At 27.5% G+C, this 24,814-nt stretch overlaps 1 protein-coding gene across 1 annotated transcript in view; it reads left to right on the top strand.

Moving 5' to 3' along the window:
- LOC107446646 (uncharacterized) overlaps positions 1-24,814 on the top strand; it is a 222,840-nt gene that overhangs the window by 122,909 nt on the left and 75,117 nt on the right. The window contains exons 5-8 of the mRNA XM_016061338.4: positions 6,475-6,625; positions 10,128-10,288; positions 12,682-12,882; positions 14,177-14,278. Of these exons, the coding sequence (XP_015916824.3) occupies positions 6,475-6,625; positions 10,128-10,288; positions 12,682-12,882; positions 14,177-14,278 (615 nt within the window). The remainder of the gene's footprint in view (positions 1-6,474; positions 6,626-10,127; positions 10,289-12,681; positions 12,883-14,176; positions 14,279-24,814) is intronic.

Genomic DNA, 24,814 nt, shown 5'->3' with positions numbered 1-24,814 from the left:
ACTCCCCAATTTGCGACCTTTGACTATTAGAATACGAAACTCATTCACGCATAGATAACAGCACCATGAAGCTTCTTAAAAAAGGATCTAGTATTTCCCTCTTACGATAGATGAAATAACTATATAAACTGATAAAGCTACATTCCATGGCTCATTTGATAAAACACAACTCAACTACAACTTAACTTCAATGCCCATTACCTAGCGAAGAGTCGAGATTTAATGTCCAGTTAAATTTCTCTTTTACGGTTTTGAAATCATGCTTGCTGTAAATAGTGAAAAAACCATGTATTTCTGTATTCAAGTTTTTTTAAACCATATTAGTTGTAAACGATTTCTAAGCCGTTAAGATAAAAGCTGTTCTTTACCTCAAATTAATGGCTAATTGGATGGACAGACTGTCGCTTGTCATTTTACCGTAATTTTAGAATGGAAACTTTAACAGCGTAATCTAACCAAGCGACTACGAAAAAATGCTGTTCTGAGAGGACGAAGTCATTTTAATTACTGGTTTTTAATACAGATCGATCAGCATTTTTTCATGTTTTAGAGGAAAATGTTTCTTAAAAATGTTTTTAGGGCTTTTTTTGGAAAATGTTCTTGAAAAGGCATATCGCAAAATTAAATAGAAAAATGCTTTTTTGAACCACTTTTCATTTGAACATTTAGCAATATCACTGTCTCAACGCATTTTATTATAAAATTCAAATTAGGTATACTATTCGGAAATAATAAGGCAAAAGAAAAGAACATTTGCAAATAAAACTTAATAATATTAATATTTGTCCTCAGCATAGAAAGAAAAATTAATTTAATATGATTAATAAACTGAGGAATTTACTTGTACTTTAGCAGTTTTCATAAAATAACCGGTAGAATAGTGCTATGCACAGATTTTTAATTAAAATATATTTCCATTTTATTCTTATTTTTCCTATTTCTTATAATAATTTTTTTCTACCTATAATAAATAATCATTTTAATATATCTGTACTACAATGGATAAGTTAAAGAATAAAAAAAAAGATTTTTTCCATCATGGTGTCATTTTTAATAGAAATATTTTAAAAGATCAACAAAATTGTGATTAGATTTTTCATTTTACACGCTTACAATTAATTCATGATTAAAGCTTTTCTGTAGTATTTTGTGCAATTCTTTGACTTAGTACGTTTCTCTCGGACGCATTTAACAATCATAGTTTCTCATTATCATTTATATAACTTCTTTTATAGAATTTCTTTTATATAACTTTTGCATAACTTTTTTATGATACAAAAGGGCGATTTCTGCACGCATGCCCTTAAAAATATTCATGAAAATTATAATTAAAATTTTCCGGAAAAAAAATTCAAAATACTCCTGATATTTGTCATTCAAGAGGTCAAATGAGAAATAAAATTAAAAAAATATGAAACAAAAATATCTTTCAATGGTAGACGAAAGTGGTGCTTGAAAGATGGCTTTGTAGTTTCATAAAAATATCCTCATACACTCATACTAAAAAAGAATAGTTTTCATTATTTTTTCTGACACATCACCAAACAAACAATAATGCCTAATATACTAAACAGATTCCAATGTCGTTAGTTTAATTCAGGGGAAGAATGCGTTTACAAATGTGTTATTTCTGATGGCACTACTATTACTATTCCATTTTTGATGGCACTGCTAACCTCTATTTTATTTCTGATAGTCTACTCTTCCTTTTTGGCAAGCTTTACAGTGTTTTGCCATGCTATCAAGAAAGGATTTAGTTTATTTGATGGTTTATTAACTAACTGACTTGCATTGAAGATTTTTGTAAATGTTTGATTTTGTATTTTTGCAAATGAAAATGCCAGTAAGCAATTTAATGTTTTTTTGAGGTTACCATCCATTAAGGCTACTTAGGACTTTTTTCAGTTCAAGATATCTGCCAAATTCAATAGCATGCATTTTAGAAATTAAATAATTTCTGTTCTTAGGTCTGCAGTTTCACTTTATGTTTACATGTTAAAAATTTACATGTTATTCATGTTATGCCTTCGATTTCGTAAATCTTAAGTCAGAAGTAAGATGTCAATATTTGTTTTATTTTAGTTGGTAAAGGAGGGACATTAGGTTAAAATGAAAGTCTAGTGTGCAAAAGAAAAGACGGACCACGGATTTTAAAAAAGTCGTATTTTTAAAATTCATTTTCGGAGGAACTATTCTGCCGATTTCCCTCAAGATTTTCATTTTGCTACGTACAATTAATTACATTTCTTAAAATGAGGTTAAAAATTGCGTACCTTCAATTCAAATTTATTTCGACAATTATTAAATAAAATTGTAAAAAAGTAATAAATATTTACTAAAAATTATTCCTTGTATGGAATTACCTTTGGATAAATAAATTTCATAATTGGTTGCAAAAGTTTTTTAATTCGCTTAAAAAATTCTAGCGATATGGTGAAATACGCGAAAAGCAAAATTAACATTAAGGAGTACAAACTATGGACCACTCTCCGGATCAAACTATTGAGACCATATTTCCCAGATGACGGCTATCCTCTATAGTTTGGGGGTCAGTAACCCGAATTCGTCGAAAAAGAGGTATTCTTATTTAGAAAAAGTTCATTTTCGTGTCTGATTTCATAATTTAAATATTGTCGGTAATAACTAATTGTAATATTTGAAGTTATTAATTAATTAGCTCTTTGAGTCATTAAGACCGAGTTCTAGAACGTAAAGATCCGATCATTGGATAAAAAGTAATTCACGGTGGTCCTTTATTTCTTTTGTGCCCTGTACATCTACAACTCAAAACATTTATTAGTAAAAATGAAAGCTTAAAAAGCATAATTTTTAATATTTTATGTCTGGAATTTTATACGTTAAGTCAACATAACAAGCAAATACGTCATGATACTTATCTTTCGAATTTATGAGATCACAATAGTTTAAGTGGGTATTTAAATTGCTAGGAAATAAAAAATAAAGTATTTTATAGATAACAATAGGATAATAATTATGGGATTGACAAAAGTAATCCTATAATTTGCAATAAACAAAGAGTTTTCTAGAATAAGAGATTTGGTAGGTCAAATTAAGAAAAGGTGCTTATAATACAAATTTAGTTTGTTGAAAAAGATTTGAAATTTCTGATAAATTATGTTAACTAGATTACAGCATAAAAAAATCAATAATATTTTTTTTACATTTCCCAGAAATTGAAAACAATTCATTCTTTAAGGGTCCTTTATTCAAGTGCCTCTCTGGTCCCCCACACTCCAAGTTTAAATTTGGAGGTAACAAAAGCCAATTTTGTGGAAAGAAATATTGGTGGCCATTGTTACCTTGTATAGAAAACAACAATGAACTTAAAAACGGAGGAAAAATCAAAATAGAAGAATAATCAATAAGTAAACCAACCATAAAAGACTGATATCTTGCTTAAAAAATATTTTTTTTAGGTAGATTTAGAAAAACAAGTTTTTCAATTTAAAATATTAAATGCATAAATTTATGTTAAAGTTATCTGAAATAAAAGTAAATGGTTATAAACTTACTTTTAAACATACAATGTATAAAAACGTGTGGTTGTATAACAACACATGGATTATGAATTTTCATTCAAACATAAAGTATTTTGATAAAATAAACGTTGAAAGTTTGGCAATCAAAAGTTGTTTAAGTCACCCAGGATGAAGGAGCCGCATATTCTGGAATTCAATACGTCTCTAAATTTGTGACCAATTCCTTATTTTTTTGAATATAATACAATTCGGAGACAAACTTTGTTTCCGAAAATCATGTTTTATTTGGTTTTTAAATTATAAGTCATTTTGTGATACTTCTATTGTACTAAATTTAAAAAAATAAATAAATGTGGTTTTATAAAAGCTTGCTGAATTATTTCTATGACTTAATTTTAATTTTATGAGAAATTTAAAGAAAGAAGAACTTAATTTGGACAAGTTGAAATAAATTTCACGATAGAATCTGATTATATTAAAATTAATGAAAGATAATCTTATTACTGTTTATCCATCTTAATACGAGTTAGATATTATTCACTGATTATTATTAAATCAGTGGTTATTCAACCACTGATTTAATATAATTTTGTTGAATTGTTTTTATAACTTAATTTCGTGTTTGTGAAGACTTTAAGCAATGGAGACCTGTTATTTGGTCAGATTGAAACAAATTTCATAATATAGTCGGGTAATAAAAAGGAGTAAAATTAACATGCAATAATCCCTTGTTTGTTTTTTTTAATCTGAATACAATTAAATGTATCTAGCTTTCTGTTCGGAAAAAATGTGACACATAGAATATAAATTGCGTGTTTCACTTTTCATTTCCATGCTACTGCGGAAAATTCGGAGAAGAATTTCCGCAAGTTTGCATTTCTAGATTAAGTTTTTGTAATGAAACACTGATATAATTAAATGTATTTAAAAATCTTTAATTGTGTGACAAAATAAGTAAGTATGTAAATATCTACGCTTTTATCACCAAAAAGTATACAATTTAATTCTATTTCTTTTAAAATACTTTAAGTAAAAAAGAACGAAGTTAAAACTAATTATTTAATTAATTTTGCCACCCCATATCCAGTCAGTGATTTAATAAAATTTCGCTAGACTTCATTTTATTTTTATGAACGCTTTAAAGAATGAAGACCGTAATTCGGTCAGATTGAAATAAATTTCAGAATAGAGTTGGATTACGAAGCGGAATAAAATTAACGAGGACCAGATGTAATTAAGTCTCGAAACTTCCGGTTAATACAAAAGAATACCGAGCAAATAAGAAAGCCATTATTATTCTTAAAAATTTAAACTTGAATACTTTCTTCTCATTAGTTGTTTGCTAAATTATTTTTCATTTTTGTAGCATGATTTCTTTTAAGAATTTCATTTAGAATATAAACTTTGATATTTAATTCTTTGTTTAATAGAGGCAAGTAATACTAATTGCATTAACATTCAAATATGTATAAATAATGGAAAAATATAAATAATGAAAATATATACAATTTTTTTCCCTATTATTTCCTAATAAAAGATTAAAAAAAAGGAAAGTGTCTTGCAAATCCTATAATAATTTATTTAAAAATATATTTCTCGCCTAACCATTTATTTCCTTTTTTTTAAAACGTTTTGTTTCTTTTTTTATTAAAATTTATTTACTCTTTCTTCCTTTCTTCATTGTTTTTTTCCTTTTATTTACTGCTTTTTTCTTCTCTTTATTTTCTTATCCCCTTCATAAAGTGTTACTCTCGATAATAATTTTACTTTATTATTTCTATTTTTCTTCAATGGTTCTGAATTTTTATCCCTACTACTGTTAGAAAATTTGCCACAATTAACTAATTTTTTTCACAATTTCATCCCATACTTTTATTTCGTTTTTTACTTATTGTTTACTTTATTACCTAATATCCTTATATTTTAAATAATTATTTTTTAAACAAAAATGAATATAATTATTTTTAATAATTATGTTTATTATTTTTAATATAACTATTTTCAAAGAATTAGTATTTTTTGCAATCTTCATTTTTCTCGTAAATAGTGGCATAAAAAGAGTAAAGCACTGACGCAACAGCTATTTGTCGTTTGAGCTGGTTATGGAAAGTAAGGTATCAGTTTCAAATTAAAACGTAGAGGCGTTTTAAATGTACATCGATCAAAAATAAATATGTTTCCGCTCTGGTTTTAAATTATGCATGCTTAGAACATTTGAGAGTTTATCCATAGATTTATTCTAATACGTTAGCATAATTGATTAATTTACAAATTTAGATTTTTGAGTCAGTTTTAATGATTGACAGTACGTAGAGCTTAACAAATTCAGCTATACTTTACAAATGTAATTTTTTTGTTTATCATTTGTTTTTATTTATTTATCGCTTACAACTAAATTAAATGTGACTTTAAGCTATATGCTAGATGCTAAAAGATAAAGAGAGAGAAATAAGGCAGAAAATATATTAAGGGAGCTTGGGGGTCGTGGATCCCGTTCTGTTTTAAGAAATAGACAACAAAATTATTTAAGGACTGAGTCTGAAGAAGCACAGTTAAAAGATGTAAATATTTTCTTAACATGAAGTTATGGAAGCTATATTTCTTTTACATTTAAACTTCAAATAAGACATAAAACATGATCCAAATATATTCAAAAATCATTAACGACTCGTAAATTGTTCACACTAAAGAATTTTTTAAAATTTTTCCCTAAGAGTTCGTTTCTCAGTAAAAACACACATATATAATTTTTTTATCATTAACATAGCAAAAAGCCAAATAAGTTATAGGAAAAAAAAGGTTATAAGAAAAATATTGAAAACAAATGCTTACTTTTGAATTAAACTGAATTTAAGCTTGAATAAATTTCTTTTTCTTTGGGAAAAGCTGCCGAAACTCGTAGACCTCCTCTTAACTACAGCAACACTTGCAAATACAATTATGACAAATGCTATACAAACATTTTCCATTTCAGTATGGCAGGCAACCAAGTTATTATCTTGATGGACAAAATGAAAGCACCTTGCGGCAATTAAGAGACGGATCTTCATTAAATGGCATTAGGAAAATCAAGCCAAGATATTATGGACAAGTTTCTACTGGTCAAACTTTTCCAAATGCTAACAGTAAGTTTTAAACTAATTAACACTCTAATCCAAATGTAATATTAAAGACTACACTTGATTCATATTGATAAAATATAAATTGCTTTACATATAGGGGAGAGTCAGGTAGCCGCTCCCACTTAAGGAGTATTGCTTATATTTCAGTATAATATTGAGTAATAATCAATATTTTTGTATGTTTATATTGTTTTATCATCTAATTAAATAATGCAAAATAATAAACCAAAAAAGAACAGTTTAACATAAAAAAATAGAAATTTAAAAAAACATGTTTTTCAGCTCTTTAGAAAATGTGTCGGGTAGCCCCACCGAGTTACAAAAATTATGTTTTTTGACTGTTTTTTTCAGATATAAATGAAAGTGACCAAAGTATTGACAACAGATAAATCTTATTTATCATTTTTATCACAAAATTATTTTTTTAATTACATATTTATATTTATATAACATGATAAACTATTGTTTACCATGTTACCAGCTGCATGAATACTTGAAACTTTGAAAATAATATTTTTTTTAATATAACAATTAATGTCCGATGGCCCATCGACTTGAAAAAATATTCTATACATATGAAATTGACAGTGGGCCGGGGTACCCGACACTCCCATATATATATATATATATATATATATATATATATATATATATATATATATATATATATATAATAATTAATTAAATAAAAACACTTATATACACGCATTATTAATAAAATGACAAATTGTATTTGTACACATAATAAACAAATAAATTATGTTAATATTTTATAATAAATTAGTTACTTTAAAACTAATTGCAAGGTATTTTCAAACTACTATGAATAATTATGTGCCTATTTGAAAAGTACACTGACTTACTATTATTAATAGAATGTAAGCCTAAATAATTAAAGCTACTTGTTGCCAATACAGAGTGTAAATAAGCTAAATTTGTGCAAAAGAGAAATACGTTTTAACGGCTTTCGTCTCATTAAAGGGCTTTTGAGGAAATCGATGAACTTGAAATGAAATTAAACGTGATTAATGCAATTATGTCATTCAAGTCATCAGTGTTTCTCTTCACTCTGTCTTTCCTATTTAATCGTTTCACGTACATTTTACACATATATTTTCAGTTGTAATGTAATAATTAAATTCAACTTAGTTTAGAGCATTAATTTGAACAATTGATTTAGATTCTTTAATTTAAAATCCTTAGTTTAGATATTTCAGCTTTAAGAGTAAGTTAGAATGACTTTAGAATTCAGAGCAAAACTTTAATGAAAGGTTGCATTTGGTTAAGACGCTGACATTGTAAAGGTTTGGAGCTCAAGCCTCAATGGAGGTCAGAAGCATGCACACTGCATGGTAATGACTACCTTACTGCATGGTAATGACATTTCTAGCAACAAAAAACAAGCCAGCATAATTTTGGTAATAAAAACCAAAACATACGGTATTCAAACCATTAATTTGGTAATTTGTTTTGTTTCTAAAATAACGGTTTGTCTAAAATTCTGGTTTTTAAAATTATAGTTCCAACTACCACACATATTGTACAAAAATGCTAAACTGAAACTTAAACTCAACTCAATAAATTGTTTTTATTTAATGCTCTAATATATGATAAAATGTCTAAATTTTATCACATATTAGAAAACTATGTTTTATTGTTAATTTTTCCAAAATTATTACCAAAATACTTCGGTAAAAGTTGCCGACCTTTTTGGTGTTCTCATCGATTTAGAAATACGGTAAATCTTAACATATTATGTTAGTTTGACCATGGGCGTTGACAAAACGTTTTCTCATGCAGAGCTTCTGGGAGGCCTTTTGGATTCATGGGCTTTCATGGCAGCTGTATATATATATATATATATATATATATATATATATATAAACACAAATTAACATGAAAAACATGAATAAAATAAAAATAAAAAACTAAATGGTAGAGAAACAAGAATGGTATAAGCAAATAGTCGTTGTCAAGACACATCTAATTGCCATAAATAATGCGATATTTCTGAATAAAGAATAATTATCCTAAGATAAAAATTATTCTTTATATGTGTCGATATCGCAAAAAACCTTATTTTGAAAAAAATCATGAAATAAAAGAAAAATGTAAAAGGAAATCAAACTTACCGGCGTGAATTAAAACGCGGTTTAGGTTTAAAAGTACAATAATAAAACAGTTAACAAAAATCGCGAAGATGTAAAATATTGCTTATAGCTTGAATCGAATATAATAAAATTAAAAAAACATTTGATCGAAGAAGAAGAAAAAAATGTTTAGGTAAAATATTAGTGCTGCCATCTATGAGAAACAATTAGTAAAAAGGTAATAAAATTGAAATAATAATAAAAATGTTTAACGGATTGAATAAATTAGCAGTCTTAAAAAAATAAAAAATAAATAAATAAAAAAAAAATAAATAAATAAATAAATAAATAAAAAAATAAAAATAAAAAAAATTAAAAAAAATTTAAAAAAAAAAAAAAAAATATATATATATATATATATATATATATATATATATATATATATATATATATATATATACTAAAAACTTCTTTATTAATCTATATTTTTCCATGTGCAAATCCAATTCAGGCAATTCCATGGCTAAATATCTGTGCAAAACTGTCAAATTATGTTTTTCTCTTTTTTTTTAAATAAATGTTCATTTTCTAAAATTATTAAAATTGTATAATTAAATATCAACCTTATTAATTGTAAACTTTAAATAATCCAATATAATATTATTACCTTGAGCACATCCATTTTTGGGCCAATCCAAGGTAGCTAACAAATTAAACACTTTTCAGTACTGCAGCAAGAAAGCGACATAAAAGATCCCTCTATTTACGCTTCTAACTCTGTTTGCGCTTCTGTTTGTAATCATATTTTGTAATCTGGCAATCTTATTAAGAAAATATTTTAAATCATTTGTGAAAGGTTGCGGTACGTGTAAGTTCATTTGAATTCTATCCTCGCTCTATAGATTCCATTTCGTGTTTTGTTCTGTATTTTCTGCTTTTTGTTTGACATCGTTTATTTCGTTTATATTTTTTACTTAATGAGTTCTATTTCAGTTCCAATTTTTTTGAGTGCTCCTTACATTATTGTATTGATGTATTTTGCTTTGGCTATATTGATACAATGTTAGAAAGCATCACTTTTTGCAGATATAATCGTGTGAGCTGATTAAGAGATTATATCTTCTCCTTTTGTTTGTTTTAAGGCTTTTAATTTTTTTAAATAATTTCTTTTTCTTCTTCTTTTCTTATTAATCTTTATTATTTTCCGTGTTTTCTCTATATTTTTAATAATGTAAGTCTCATTTGCTTGAAGCGTATGCGTAGTAAATAAAACTTAGTAATTTCCTTGGTTTCTCTCGTTTTTCTTTATATCCCTTCTTTCTTTATTGTGTTATATACTTTGTACTTACACTCTTTTACCTTATATGATGAACGGGCACTCTACTAGTATGTAGTAATTTCTTTTTCTTTTTCAGAATCCACTGTAAGTAAATCACAAATCAGGGAACTAATATCTGAAGGAAACATTAGTGCATTAGAGGAATTAGTTTTACAAGGTCAAGGTGATAGACTTCTTGGAGAAACTTCTACTATTCCAAAACTTCAATCTTTTTTAAATATTGTGCCAATGTATATGGTAAGTTGTATGCAAAAATAATTTTACCACCAGTCAAATATTTAGAAAAAAATACAATTAAGTTTCTATTTCGCATTATACCTTTGCGGTTGTATTAACTTTATATACAGGGAGTAAAAAAGTTTGAAAACTGTCAAATATCTCCATAAATGAACATAAAATCAATAAAGTTAAGCTAGATGCATTCAACATTTTCTTAAAGCTATCCAATGATGCCAGAGTGAAGGTTCAACTCGAGTTTGGTCGATCTCCCCCCCCCCCCTCCTCTAGAGAAGAGGAGGGGAGAAACTTCGAAATCTTAAATATAAACTCCTATTTTTTATTGCAGGTTTGGATTCTACGAAAAAAAAGTATTTTTATTTGAGTTGTAGTTTTATGTATTTTGCTTCACAGATGGTGCTGCAACCGAGAAAATTAAACTAGGGTACAAGGAGCCCCATCAGAGTGATACAAAAGTAAAAATAGAAATTTTTTAAAACTCTTTTTTGAAAAAAAAAAAAAACTGATATAAAAACCTTCAAACGTGACATTTTTAATGTTCTTTATCTGATGGATCTCGAGATTTTCCATTTCAAACAGCCTGTACTCCATTTGGTTTTTCTCGGATACAGCGCCATCTGAGAATCAAAATGCATAAGCCTATAACTCAAGTAGAGTTAAATTTTTCTGGAGGATGCAGTAAGAAATAAGGAGTCTTACTTAAAATTTCAAAGTTGTCCCCATCTTGCCCCATCCCCTAGAACTGCTTCCAAGTAAGGGATGAAATATTGAGTAGAAATTGAGAGAAGACCTCCTACCGAAAAGGGTTAATGATATAGACATTTTGCTTCTAAGCAGACTAAATAAGCTATTTTTCCCCTTCCACAATACTTTCTGCACATTTTTTCAGTTATTGTTTATTTATTTTTTCCAGTCATACTTTTTAATTTTTTTAAGATTTTTTTTTATCTTAAAAAATTTATTTTTTCTCAAGATGATTTTTTTGGCGTTTTAAGTATTTGAATAGTGTTTACTGTGAACCCTCTAATATTGCACAGAATATTATAACTACTCATAATATTTTTAACAATGTAATTTTAGTTGACTAAGAACATAAATGAAACAAAATTTTTACAAAACATTCTTATGAAAAGATTTTTTGCCTTACTTATTTGCCTTACTATTATGAAAAGATTTTTTACCTAAAGATTATTTGCCGTCTTAAATAAAATAACTAGCAGTTATGTACTACTAAGAAGTATGTAAAACTTAAGAGTACTTTTTACCATTTTTCATTGGCAACATAACATTTTATAGTTCGAAAAAGTTTTGTTTTTTCTAATTCAAGGTTGGCAAGTCTGGAAAATGGGCGCCTAATTCTGAGCACTTGATACATGTCGGCTACTCTTTCCAATTGTATATTTTTGATGCGAATGAAGTTTTTAATCAAGTTATATTTTAACGTTTCAATTTTCTGGGATTATTTGTTTAAGGAGATATTTAGTTATAGGTCATAAGTTTTCGATTTGCTTAAAAGTTTTCTCAGATATTACGAAATGCCTAAAACCTTAAAATGACATTTAACAGCATAAACCTTAAACCTCTATCCTGATTAAACTGTTGGGGTGATATTTTTCTGGTTATGGTCACACCCTGCAAAAATTTTATGGTCAGGAATCCAAATCTGGTAAAAGTACCGACACTCATCGTACCGGTACTTTTTACCGTGAAGTCCAATTTTACTGGAACATGTTACGGACCAAAAAATCTGATTATACCGTAATTTTTGCAGTAATAGCTACTGTAAAATCACTGATTAGATCCAATTAAATAAATATTATTGTAAAAACTAAGTATAATTTTTTACGGTAAAAATGGAAAATTACCCCTATTAAACAGTATTTTCAAAACTGTGAATTCTAAGCTTTCATTAATTTCACTATCTCACTGGCCATTTTTCAAACTTATTCCGATAATCTCTTAAGTCACAAGCAAAAGGGGAGATTATTATTTTGTATACCTCGTTCAAAAAAATTGGGATTCCTCCATTTCTCACGCTTGGTTAAGGGAAAAACTTTTTTTTTGGAACTGAAAGTCTAGATGTGAATCGTAAATGTGAAAACGTGCTTCGTTTTGTACGATAAATTAAGAAAGAGAATTTAGGTAACGAATAAATGAAATAATTAGAAATATTTATAAACAAATTATAACACCGCGCGTTTGATAACATTATAAATAACACTGATAAACAAAATAATGCACAAAAACTACTTATTAGGCAAATTCAAAAGTTGTTTAAGGTATGGTTTAAGTAAATGGTTTTAAAAATAATTCTTAAAAAATTCATAAGCAATTTACTATCCCATTATGTTCATTGAAATGTTTAGAATCATAAAACATAAATTTTCATCTAGGAACGCATTTATGATGTTCATAGAGCAGTTATGAGAGATCAGTTAGAACATGTAGTAATACTCTTGGAAAATAGAAAATTAGCTTTAGCTCGAGATCAACTCGGAGCAACACCTCTTCATAAGTCTATATGGTTTGGTCATTATAAAATAGCCCATTACATCAGCAATCAATTTCCAGAAACTCTGAATGCTTTGGACATGGTAATTATATCATGTATTATTATTAATTAGTTAATGCTTGCTTTTAAAGTAAATTTGAATTGAATAGATTGTGCAAAATAGGACAACTTGTGGCAAGGTATTTAAAATGCATTTTTACATATTGTAGATTGTTTTGGAAAATAATATCGTTCAAATTCAATGAAATGTTTTTAAAGGTTGAGTTGGACCGTGATATCGTAATTCTTAAACTTGATTACACGATACTATGGTTCAACTTAAACGGAAACTTAACACCTTATTACGGTGCAATTTGACACCTTATTTAACACCTTTTTGTAACATCACATTAAACACCTAAAAGTTGTAGCGAATTTTCTCCTTATAAAATGGTTCAGGTATAAGTACACGGAGAAAAAAAAATCTGATAAAGATATTTCTGGTAAAAAATAAACAAACATAATTCCGGTAATAAAACAAAAATTTACAGTATTTACGCTTTTCATTTTGTAATTTTCCGTTGATATAGTAACAGTTTACATGAAGTTCTGGTTTTCAAAATTATAGTTCTTATCTCTATACATTTATTAAAAATATAAAACTGAAAAGTAAAGTAACCAAATATTTATAAACTGAAAATGAATTATGCCATTCGGTAAGGTATCATGATAAAATCACCAAATTTTACCACAGTTACCAACAATAAACAATAACATATTGTTAAACAATAATATATTGTTAATACAATAATATATTGTTAATTTTACAAAAATCGCTAAAAATTACTGTGTTTTTTCTGTTTCCGAAAGTAAAACTGTTCAAAATTACATAATTCAGCAGTTTCTTAGAATAGAGGTTAATGTAAGTTGGTTATTTTAACATAGGGTGAAATGGAAAATATTATCTTTCTGAAATAAAAGCTATTATTTAACTATATTCTCGTTTTGTTACACACAATCTTAAAAAGTCACTTCTTTACTAGAAAAAACTTCGTTCCGTATGTTTACTCTAAAAACAATTTGCAGTTTACAGCTCTTATTTTGATATAGTGTCAGTAAATTTAAAAAACAATGGCGAAACATACTGCCCCCTTCTCAATATCACAATCTTCCGGAGGTAAAACATATATCAGAATTAACAGAAATCAATAGTTCTTAGGCTTAACGATAGACAAAATTAGCGATAATAAGAGACTGCATTAGAATCGATATTCCTTAGATTTAAACAACTAATGAACTGTAATAGTTACTCAAAAAGAATACTGCAGTTAGATGTTAATATATTTCTCAAGTAGTATTCTGTTTTATTTAATGTCTAATGTAATGTGTTATTTCAGGAAGGAAGAACAGCATTACATTATGCTGCAGCATTAAAAGACAATAAAAATATGTATGGAATTTTAATTGAAGCCGGAGCAAACAAGGGAATATACGACAATGTATGTATTTTATTTACTACTAAAAACAAATTTTAAAAACCCACTATAATTTCTTTTATTAATTACCATTACTAAAAGCAACTAATGCAGAACAAAAATTTTAAAAATGTTGAAAATCCCCCGTAATTTTTTTCGGTGTCCAAAAACAGTGAAATACATTTTTTGCATATGCTATTTTTATGCATGTCTTTATTACGATTTTAAGTTTTCGATTAAGTTTGAAAAACGATCATAGTATTATTAATAATTGAATGATTTCAATAAAGTTACTAAAACATTAGGGATTTTGATGGGATATTTTAATAATTATATATTAACCGTTAATTTTATTTTGAATAACTAAAACATATAAAGATAACGACATCTTAGAGAAAAATTAATGTTTTATCATGTCTGAGATAAATCTTTTAAATTACTGTGGATTATAATTAAACCATATTTTTTAGAGATAACTTATTTTAAAATAATGATATTTAACTTAGGAGAGAGTGGTGTATGATAAGGTAATGGGCCAAAACCGGGTACCGGAATTGGATGGAAATTAGTTCGGTTTTTTAGCGGACAAACTTTGAATTACTCTTTATTAGTAAAGAATGATCTTATATTGGTTATAAGTTTTTTCTGCAACGTTCTCCGGTATTTAAGTTATCTTTATTTATTATTTTAAGTCCAGCCTATTTTACGTTTTCTAAAGATTAATATTGTATTAAGTAATAAGAATTTTTTCCAATAGTAGTACAGTCGTGCTTCGTTTCGATAATCTCTGCTCCCTGGGTAAGATCGTTCACTAACTGGATCAGTGCCTCCTTCTTGATTTGTGTCCATACTAGGTCCACGGAAGCTGTAGTGCAGTTTAGGAAGAAGACAACAACGTCCAAAGCTGAACAAAGGTTTTACCCTTGGAAAGGTATTCTTTGGCCAAGGTTTTACCGGTCCCGGGACGAAATGTATTGCGGGCCCCTTTTCACTGCGCAAAAAGGCTTACTTTCATATTTGTAGAACTTTTGAAGACTTTTCATACAAAATTGTAGTTTTTATGCAGCTATAACGAAATTCTCTGCCATTTCCCTTTTTTAAAGAAAAACATTGAGCACTATATTTATGTAAGGAATTTTTGCTGGGCCCTCGACAGTTCTGGTTCTTGGGACAAGTGCCCCTTTCTCCCTACTTCTCATTTGAGTGCGGCCTTGATTATATCACACGAATATTACACTCATAATTTTCTTAAATTGTCATATAAAATGGAAATGTCTGCTCTTTTTTCTCTGAAATTCTAAGATATCTGAATTTCCCTTAGAGTTAACATGTACACGCGGTTTTGCACCAATACTGGAGTGAAACCGGGTTGTTTGACTTTTCTAGAAAAGAAATACTGTACAAAAAAAAGTAGTACGACTATTATTTTTCATTAATGATATATTTTACACAACTAAAAAATGAATTATCTTGATTAAATCTGATAGTTCCTAGGCTTACTTGATATTATCCCATATATATATATATATATATATATATATATATATATATATATATATATATATATATATATATATATATATATATATATATATATATATATATATATATATATATATATATATATATATATATATATACAATTTTTCTTATCAACGTGAACTAAAAGTTCCATTGACCAATCTTTTAAAACTCTTGCAACTCTTTTGTTGCAGTGATGGAAGAATCGCGGAAAGAAAACTGTCACTGTCTTATAAATAATTGGTGCGATGTAAGATACTATTTAACGGAAATATCCTTCCGGGACGCTTAATCAGTTGAAAATGTGAATAAAATATACTATTCATTTGATTATATATTACCAACCTACACAGCAATCTTTATCCGGTTATTCTGTTGTTTGGAATCAAAATCAGAGTGAAATTTCTGCGTTCGGCAATAAAGTCATAAACCCTAATTTAATATTTGCGAAATGTTCGAAAACGAACATTAGATAAAGAATTTTGCATCCACCGTTAAAAGTTATTGCCTTAAGGAGTTATTTCCGGATAATATTTCGAGAGCTTTAACTATTTCGTTCGAGTTTATTCAAATGTCTTTGATGACTTTTATTATATATTATGCCTAAAGCTTCTTCAGAGGAAGCATTCTTGCAAATCAATGCTCTCGATAAACTTCATAATTCATTCTGACCAATTGTTGCTTATAACAGTTTTCAATTGCTGTAATTATTGTGATTATGTATTTGTATTTTTCTGTTTGGTGATGTGATGTGATTGGCGAAATATTGTATAATATATAAATGTAGTGCAGAATCATTTTACTCGTAATAGCCAGTTTTAAGCTCTTTGACTAAAAATAGTATTTGCGTTAAGAATAATTATTTATATTTGCGTATGCTTCTGTAGAGTTACTTTCTCATCAGAATTTGTAATTAAAACAGTGATTTATGTATTTATATTTTGTGTAGCATTATGTTTTCAACATTGAACGTAATTTATTTGTAAAACAAACAGAAGTAAACTTATATGACGATGCTTTTTTGCAGTTTATTATAAAATTATAAATACCATAGTTGTTTCTCTCTAGTCTAAGAACGACTTCATAAGCTACAATTTACAGTATTTTCTGTTGTTCAATGATATTATTAGAAATTATTTAAGAGATTATTTAAATAAATTAAAAAGCTTTTTAAATATATCTTATATATAATTTTTTATGATTTCAATATAACTCTTTACATTTTCTATCTAGTAAGAATCCGAAATGAGCACTAAAATATAAAAAATATTTATATTTCTTGTCACGTTTCGTTACAGATTGCCAACATTCAGCAAAATTTATTTTTAAAGTTAAAGTAAGTACACTGTAAAAAATTCCGTAAAATCATCCATAATAAGAAATTTACCATAATCTCTATTTTTACCGTGAAATAGTATACCGTATTTTTTACGGTAATATTTATTTAATGGGAGTTATGCAGTGATTTTACGTTAGTTATTTCTGCAAAAATTACGGTATATCAGATTTTTATTTCGTAACATGTTCCGGTAAAAATGGATTTTACGGTAAAAAGTATTAGAGTCTTGAGTGCAGATACTTTTCACCATAATTTGATTCGGAATTTTTTACATTGTAATGTAATAGAATGCCATTTTCTTGCAATTTATTAGATTACGCACACCATATATGTTCCCTTTTTAAATCGGGAATTAAGTTCATAAACTATTTTACAATGTTTTACATTATATAACACTATTTTAGAATACACGGCACATTTTCTTTTATTCTACATAATAATCCTTAACCAAAAATGGAACAAAATGCCAGAGCCAGGAAAGTTTTTTACTGTTTACATTACGAGAACCAATAGGGGCTTCATTGTTGTTGACCACCAAGTCTATTAGCCGTAAAAGATTTCCTAGCACATAGTTCGTAAAGTGAAGACAAAAAAACTATAAACTGAACGTTTTTTTTTCCAATTCCATGCATAGCTTTTCAATATAATCGATGGACTGAATCAATGAATTAATATTATTACCAATGATTTTTAAATATTGTAAGCAGTCTTTCAAAATAACTGCAATATATAATTTGTATTTTGAATAAAATGTATTCGCTAATTCTAATTTCATACTTTCACATTTTCATTAGAAATGTTATTAATTTTTGAATAAAGACATAACTAATGAACAAATCTGAGTATGCCATCACAAGAAAACATTTATCTTCATTTAATACTAAATAAACTTTAAGTAAATAAAATGGAACATTTTAATTAAAATCTAATTCGAGAAATGCTTGTTTAACATGTAAATACATTAGATTTATACGATTGTCCAAACGTTAAATAAACTTATTTAAATGCCATCATTTTGTAAGATATTTTTATTTGGCATATTTATTTTTTATTTTGTGTTTACAAAGGAGAGAAAAACAGAATCCAGCTTTTTAATCTTACAGCATTTAGATTGTTTGTTAACTAAGTAAAAATATTTTCCCTACTTGTATAAATATTTTTACTATTCAAATATTCGTTTTATTTTTTAAACAGAGCAATATTTTTCTATTTAAGTTGTGTTCCTTATGTTATTAAGTGAAACATTAGAATCTTTGAAAATGCAGATCTATTTGCTAGCATTTACAGAAAAGTTAGTTAATGTTATATAGTTTTTTAATAATTTAATTCTTTGAGAAAATAACGGTAAAATTTAAGGAAAAAAAAAGATTTTGGAATTATTAATTAAAATACAGTTCGAAGTCTGAATGATTATTTTTAGTATCAGATGTTAAAAAGAAAACATTCCCACCTTGCGACTTCTATCGGTGTTTTAATTTTTGGATATTTAGTACTATTTTTAGATGCAAGTTTTCAAAATTATTTATATTTTCTCTCACAGCGCAAAAAAAAGTTTTAAGACAATATTTCGTCGTAAAAATTCTTTTCTATTTTTTTCAGGTTATATATAAACTATTTATACTTTGCTGGCATTGGAACAGTCAGTTGATTGTATACGTATAATTCATTACTAACAAAATGAGAGTTTAAGACTTTCTAAAATATTATGTTTGAGAGTACCTTGCATATGAAGATTTTTAATGTGTTCAAAAAGAGCTGTGATTTGTTTAATTTAACAATAACACTATAAATGGATTATTTAAGCGCTATACCTATGAAAACTCTCGATGAGAGTGACAATAATTGCACTATGTGTTTTTATTGTGTCAACACATTATTAGTTTGTCGAAACAATAAAAAAGACTACTAAAGCATTTTTTTTATAATCGTCGCTGAACAGCCGAGCCAATTTTGGGTTTGCGACTACTAATATTCAACTCCGTAGCCTTGTAATTTTGAACCAATCCAGAAGACAAGGACGCTCCTGGATCAGTACCCCCATAGGTATTGATTTGTTGGGAACGTGAAGGATTTTGCGACACGACGGATTTAACGTGCATCAGTCACCATTCACTACACGGGGAGTCTTCGGCCGACCTGGGATCGAAACCACGAACTCTTGGACATGGGTCCAAACCAGGTCCCTACCAACCAGGCGATCCCGGCACTTGCAAAAAAAAAAAAAAAAAAAAAAAAGAAAAGAAAAAAGAAAAAGAAAACACGTGAAATCTGGAAATTGAATGGTTGAAGGCAATGGGGATGTTTAATTCTATTGTACAGTCCGCAAAAAAAAAACGAATCACCCTGAATAACTTTCGTTCTAATGATCGGATTTTCACGAACTAAGTGTCAATCTTAATGGTTCCTGGGGGTGACCTCAAATATGTTAATTAATTAGTGCTAACTATTAATTAAGTTACGAAATCAGACACAAAAACGTACTTTCTCTGAATAAACATATAATTTTTTTTACATATTTGGAATCTAGACCCTTGAATTAGTGGGGGTAGACAAAATTTAAAAAAAATTGGGTGGTAAATTGGGCCGCAATAAAGGTTTATATATTTGGCGATAGTCCAGAAAACCGCCAAAAAAAGTCGCCTGCGCAAATAAATATTTTAAGATAACCCATTGACTAATTCAAAAGAGGAGTGCTTAATTTTACTAGGTTGCTACGCAACCAAACTCTGATAGTAAAAAAATTGAAATAATGTTCAGTGATTGCTCGGAGGGGCTTAATTTATTGTTAATAGAAAATATCTCGAAGTTTCCAGGCCATAAACAATTTTTTTAGGGGATTTCTGTCCAAAAAGCAAAAAAAATATTATTTTAATCTCCTTTGAAAAGTAAATTTGAATCGATTTATAAATTATTTATGATAGTTTTTAGAATTTAAATACATGAACTTTTTATCTGATATTATTTAGATTACACTGTTTTTACTATATTTATTCGACGATTTTATACTAAAATATAATGAGCATAACCTATTATAGCTATATACAAAATTTTAGGGACAATCATTTTTACAGTTTTAATCGAGTCTTCTAGGCAAGAAAGTTTGAAGAAAAAAAAAGTGCTTGAAAAATAAAATGTAGATTGTATAATAATTCTAATGCACAAGGCTTTCTATAATTTACGATATTTCTTTTTTCTATAACTCAAGGAATTGCTGAATGTTTAGTGGCATTTTAAAAAGATTGAAATATGTTATGTTTAAGAATAAGATATTGAAATAATATGTTGCAAATTGTAGGATTCATTGTTTAAAAAATCGCTTCATTCTACTTGATATTTAGGTTACATCGTTTCCTTTGGATAAAGATGATTAGCAAATAGCATCCTCATGTTTCGATACATTCTGAAACTTATACATTCGCAAATTCACCATAAAATGTCGCACAGCATATTCTTCAATTACGATAAGCTACATTTACCACCAAATACTGATAATATGGTTATTTTTGCTTTCTTATATATATCTGATGATCTCTTTTTAAACAGAGCTCGTAAGATCCTTAAGATACTGAAATGGGGGCACAAAACCTTAAGAGATAAAATATTTAATTTCATTAACTCAAAATATCTGGTGTCAAAATGTTAATTTTTAATATTGATGTTCTATAATTAATATTGATGTTCTTACATTTTTAAAGATCACATGAATCCTGATAAAATATTAAAATGCATATGTTTACTTTAACTAGTGTAAAATCCTTATCAAAATAATGATCAAGATCCAAATGTAAAACAGTATAATTGACGATAAAAACTCAACTGGCTTCAAAACATATGAAGAGGGAAGTAAAAGTCGACATGCTTCGAGTTTTCAAATATAATCGCCCATTCTCAAGACTTGTCGGGCTTGGATAACTTGTGACTTTTATTATTGGACGCTCAAAGCATGTCTATTTTTATTATCATCTATCATTTTTTTAAATCAATGAAGTTTTTATATTTTCGATTCAGTTTCTTGGGATTATCCATTTAGTTACACAACATACTAAATTATTTCACTTGATATTAAAATAAGTTTTACATATGTTATAGGCACAGGTTCTTAGATTGAAAAAATAATAATTCACTACTTTGTAAAAAAATTAATGCAGTAAAAAAAATTTTTTTTTCTTTTGCTGCAAGCCTTAACATTTTAGTTTAAGGTCATAAAAAAATTCCGTTTGCAATTGAAATTTCAAAAGTCGAATGTGAAAATGGAATGTCCCCTAGTACCAGGAATCGAAATTAAATAGTAACAAGGACAACTTTTTTAAACAAGTTAGCGTTTCCGTCCTTCTCGAAGTTGTTTGAAAAGGTATTTCTTATATATCGATTCCAAAGTATATTCTACATATATTTCAGGGTATACTTTCGGAGTATTTCAATCGAGTTTATTTTTACACCCTTATTTGCTTAAAATTATTAAATAATTTACTTAAAATAAATTATTCAAGCTACATGATTTAATGCATTTATAGTATAATAATAAGCGGAGCTTCCGACGCATATCCTTAACCTTAATACCGCTATCATTAAATAAATGGAATAAGCTTAGATAAATAATAAAAGTTAATTTTTCCCTCTTGTAATTTTCAAGGAATAATATGTTTCGATCAAACAGATTTCATTCTGGAAATAGCGAAATAATTGAGTAGGTCCCTTGGAGCAATATCATTCTTATCCTCTTTTGACGAAATATAGGAAAAATTAGTTTTCACAGTTTCTGTAAAAAGTATGTTAGCCTACTTGCCACGTTTTTTTTTTAAATTTTTTTTTTATTAAAATAAGGTCGGAAATTGTGTATTGTGTGCACAGCTTCGGAATCCTTACAGATTTCAATTTTATTATTTCCTGAATAACAAAATAAGGCATTTTCCTGATAACAAATTATACTACAATAATATCTTGGAAATCATGCTAAAGTAAAAAATTAAACTAAATAGTTTAGTATATTATCAGAAAAAAAAATCTACTTGGTATCATAAAGAGTAAAAGATATAATGAAATAATTAGTGAATCACACGTGGTCAGATAATTAAAAAATTAATTTCACAACTAAGATAGTAGGACGACATTTAAGATACTGAGATATTTTAAGACACTAAAAAAATTCGCTACGTATTCCACAGCTTTTTATGTTCGGTATCTTTATCCTCTTTGTTGTGACTTATAAAACATCAACACTATTTTAGACAATCTAAGTTGAAGTCATAAGAAACAAAAAAAAAAGACAATCAATAATTTATATTCTTTTTTCAAAAAAAAATAGTATGCTAAACAAATAATCAGCTGTTTTGCATTAAATAATTTTAAACAGCTGAATGTTTTTAATTTCTTAACAAGGTTTTATTCTTAGCTAGCAGACAATAATTCTGTAAAAAAAAACTTGACTATAATTTGAAAAGGAAACCTAAATTAAGGAAAATCTAAATTAAAGTTCCAAAAAAATTATTAGTATATTAATGAAGAAATAATAAACGTAAAATGGAAAAGAATAAGAATTTTAAAATGTTAAAATTTTATTAAATAGTTGGTAAAATAGTTCTGCCATACACTTCCGGAAATTTCTTTTAAGATTAGGATGATATAGGGTAAACCAACAAATGAAGGAGCATTTCATAGATATTTCTTAGAAATAAGATTTTAAACGTTTTAATTTAGATTGATTGGTAAGAGTAGCTTACTACCTAACAATAGGAAGTCCTCTAACAATGCATTTAATTATCTGGTCTTTGAGTCTTCTCTGGAAAAAGTTTTGAATTTGTTAGTATCTGGTCAACGCCTTGTTTCTTCGACAAAATTATAAGGTCAGTGGTTGTTGTTATCCGTTTAAACTACAATTAATTGCATATAATAATGCTTTTTCTTTTCATTGTAAAAAAAGAATTCAAAATATGGTCATTGAAGTTACGTTTTATTTATTTTAAGCATCATAACATAAGCAAGTACTGAGATTAGGGGGTGTTTATCAACTGGATTACAGAGCGATGAAAAACCAATGTATAAACAAGTGTTCCTTTACTGAGATTTTTTCAAGTTAATGAAAATGAAAGAAAAATTTTAATTTTCTTGTACCTTTTGTCATATTATAAATCAAAATTATGTTAAAAATAAAAAAAACAACTTCTAACCAGTGAAGGAACAGGCATGTTCCTTCACTGAGAATAGATTTCCCAGTGAATGAATAGTATGTGTGAAATATGATTTTACTTGGATAATTAGTAGTTCAGCGACATAGAGGACTCCTAAAATTCAGTTAAATGTTGTATGAATAGTTCCTATAACTATTTCATTTAAATATGCAAATTTAATTGCTAAATTTATTTAAAGAATTATAATAATAATTTATTTATTATTTATCTTCATAAATGTAGTGATTAGTTATTACATCATACCTTAGACTCCTTAATAAACTATGTTTATTAACTAAATATAACAACTAAATATAATAATAAAAGCTTGAATGGAATCTTTGCAGGATTTTGTGCCAATAATTAGCTAAATTATTATCCTATTGCCGTCTTTAATGTCCTAACGGGAACTGGTAGGAAAAATCCATTTAAAGAAAATTATCTAGATGAAAAATGGGTGAAGTTTTTTTAAGGTGACATCCACCGATAACTCAGTGCAATGCGAAGATAATTTCAAAAGGCAAAACTTCTCTTTGAGAATAATATTCGAAATACTGGTTTTTAGAACTTCAGAGAATCTTTAGGAGGGAAGTAGCCCTGGCATCTTTTTATAAAGTGATTACATTTACAATGCGAATGAAACAAGAGTTGAATACTGCCCTTAAACGGGAAAAATCTGCGGCCTTAAAAATTATAAGGATTTATATTCTAAAGTACCTAGGAAAGAAAAAGTACCTCCATTGGTAGTTTTTCCTTACAGAAGAATTCATTGAGATATTACAGAATCAGTAACTGCTACATATTTCATTGGAAAAAGCTATTCATGAAATGAAACGATGACCACAGCAACATTTTACAAATATATTGCAAATGTTTCTACCCATGGCTAATTAAAAATGCAATCAAATCCCTAATTTTGCTTCTTCTGGATAGGTATAAATCTCATATCAATTTGAAACTGAGCAAGTTTTGTTCCTCAAAACAAATTTTCTGGTTTAGTTTTCTACGTAATTCTTGGAAATCTCGTTAGATCTTGAAAACAAAAGAATTGTAAAACAATATGTCTAGAAAATTTTACATCCATTTTTAAATAAGATTTGAGGCATCAACTGATGAAGTTAAAATGCTTTTATGAAATGCGATATTTTTTCATTCGATGTAGAAAACGTTGACTGTAACAAATGCATGCAAAACAGACACCAAGAATTAATGAGCAAGACAACTTATCAACAAAACACATGCTTCGAGAGTAACGATGCGTTATTTCTTCAGAAGCTTGAGAAGGAAATCTCACAAGTTATGTTGCAAATTTTTAAAGGAACATTGACAGAAAAGTTTAATCTCCCAAATATCCAATAGCCTGTGCTTTTCTCAATATTGAAGAATTTATTTCAAAAAGAACAATTGTATAATCAAATTTTGGCTCTGAAGCTGAGACAACTAACATTAATAATGAAAGTATCTTGAAAACTGATTTTGAGATAAGTCCTCTTGAGGCATTGTTAGTTGCAAAAACGATTGGTTTCATAAGTA

This window comes from Parasteatoda tepidariorum, chromosome 11 (genome assembly GCF_982258835.1).
Source record: "Parasteatoda tepidariorum strain Cologne lab strain chromosome 11, Ptep-v5.0, whole genome shotgun sequence".
NCBI classification, from domain to species: domain Eukaryota; kingdom Metazoa; phylum Arthropoda; class Arachnida; order Araneae; family Theridiidae; genus Parasteatoda; species Parasteatoda tepidariorum.
Note: the sequence above shows the minus strand (reverse complement) of the source record. Positions and strands in the feature narration are given on the sequence as shown.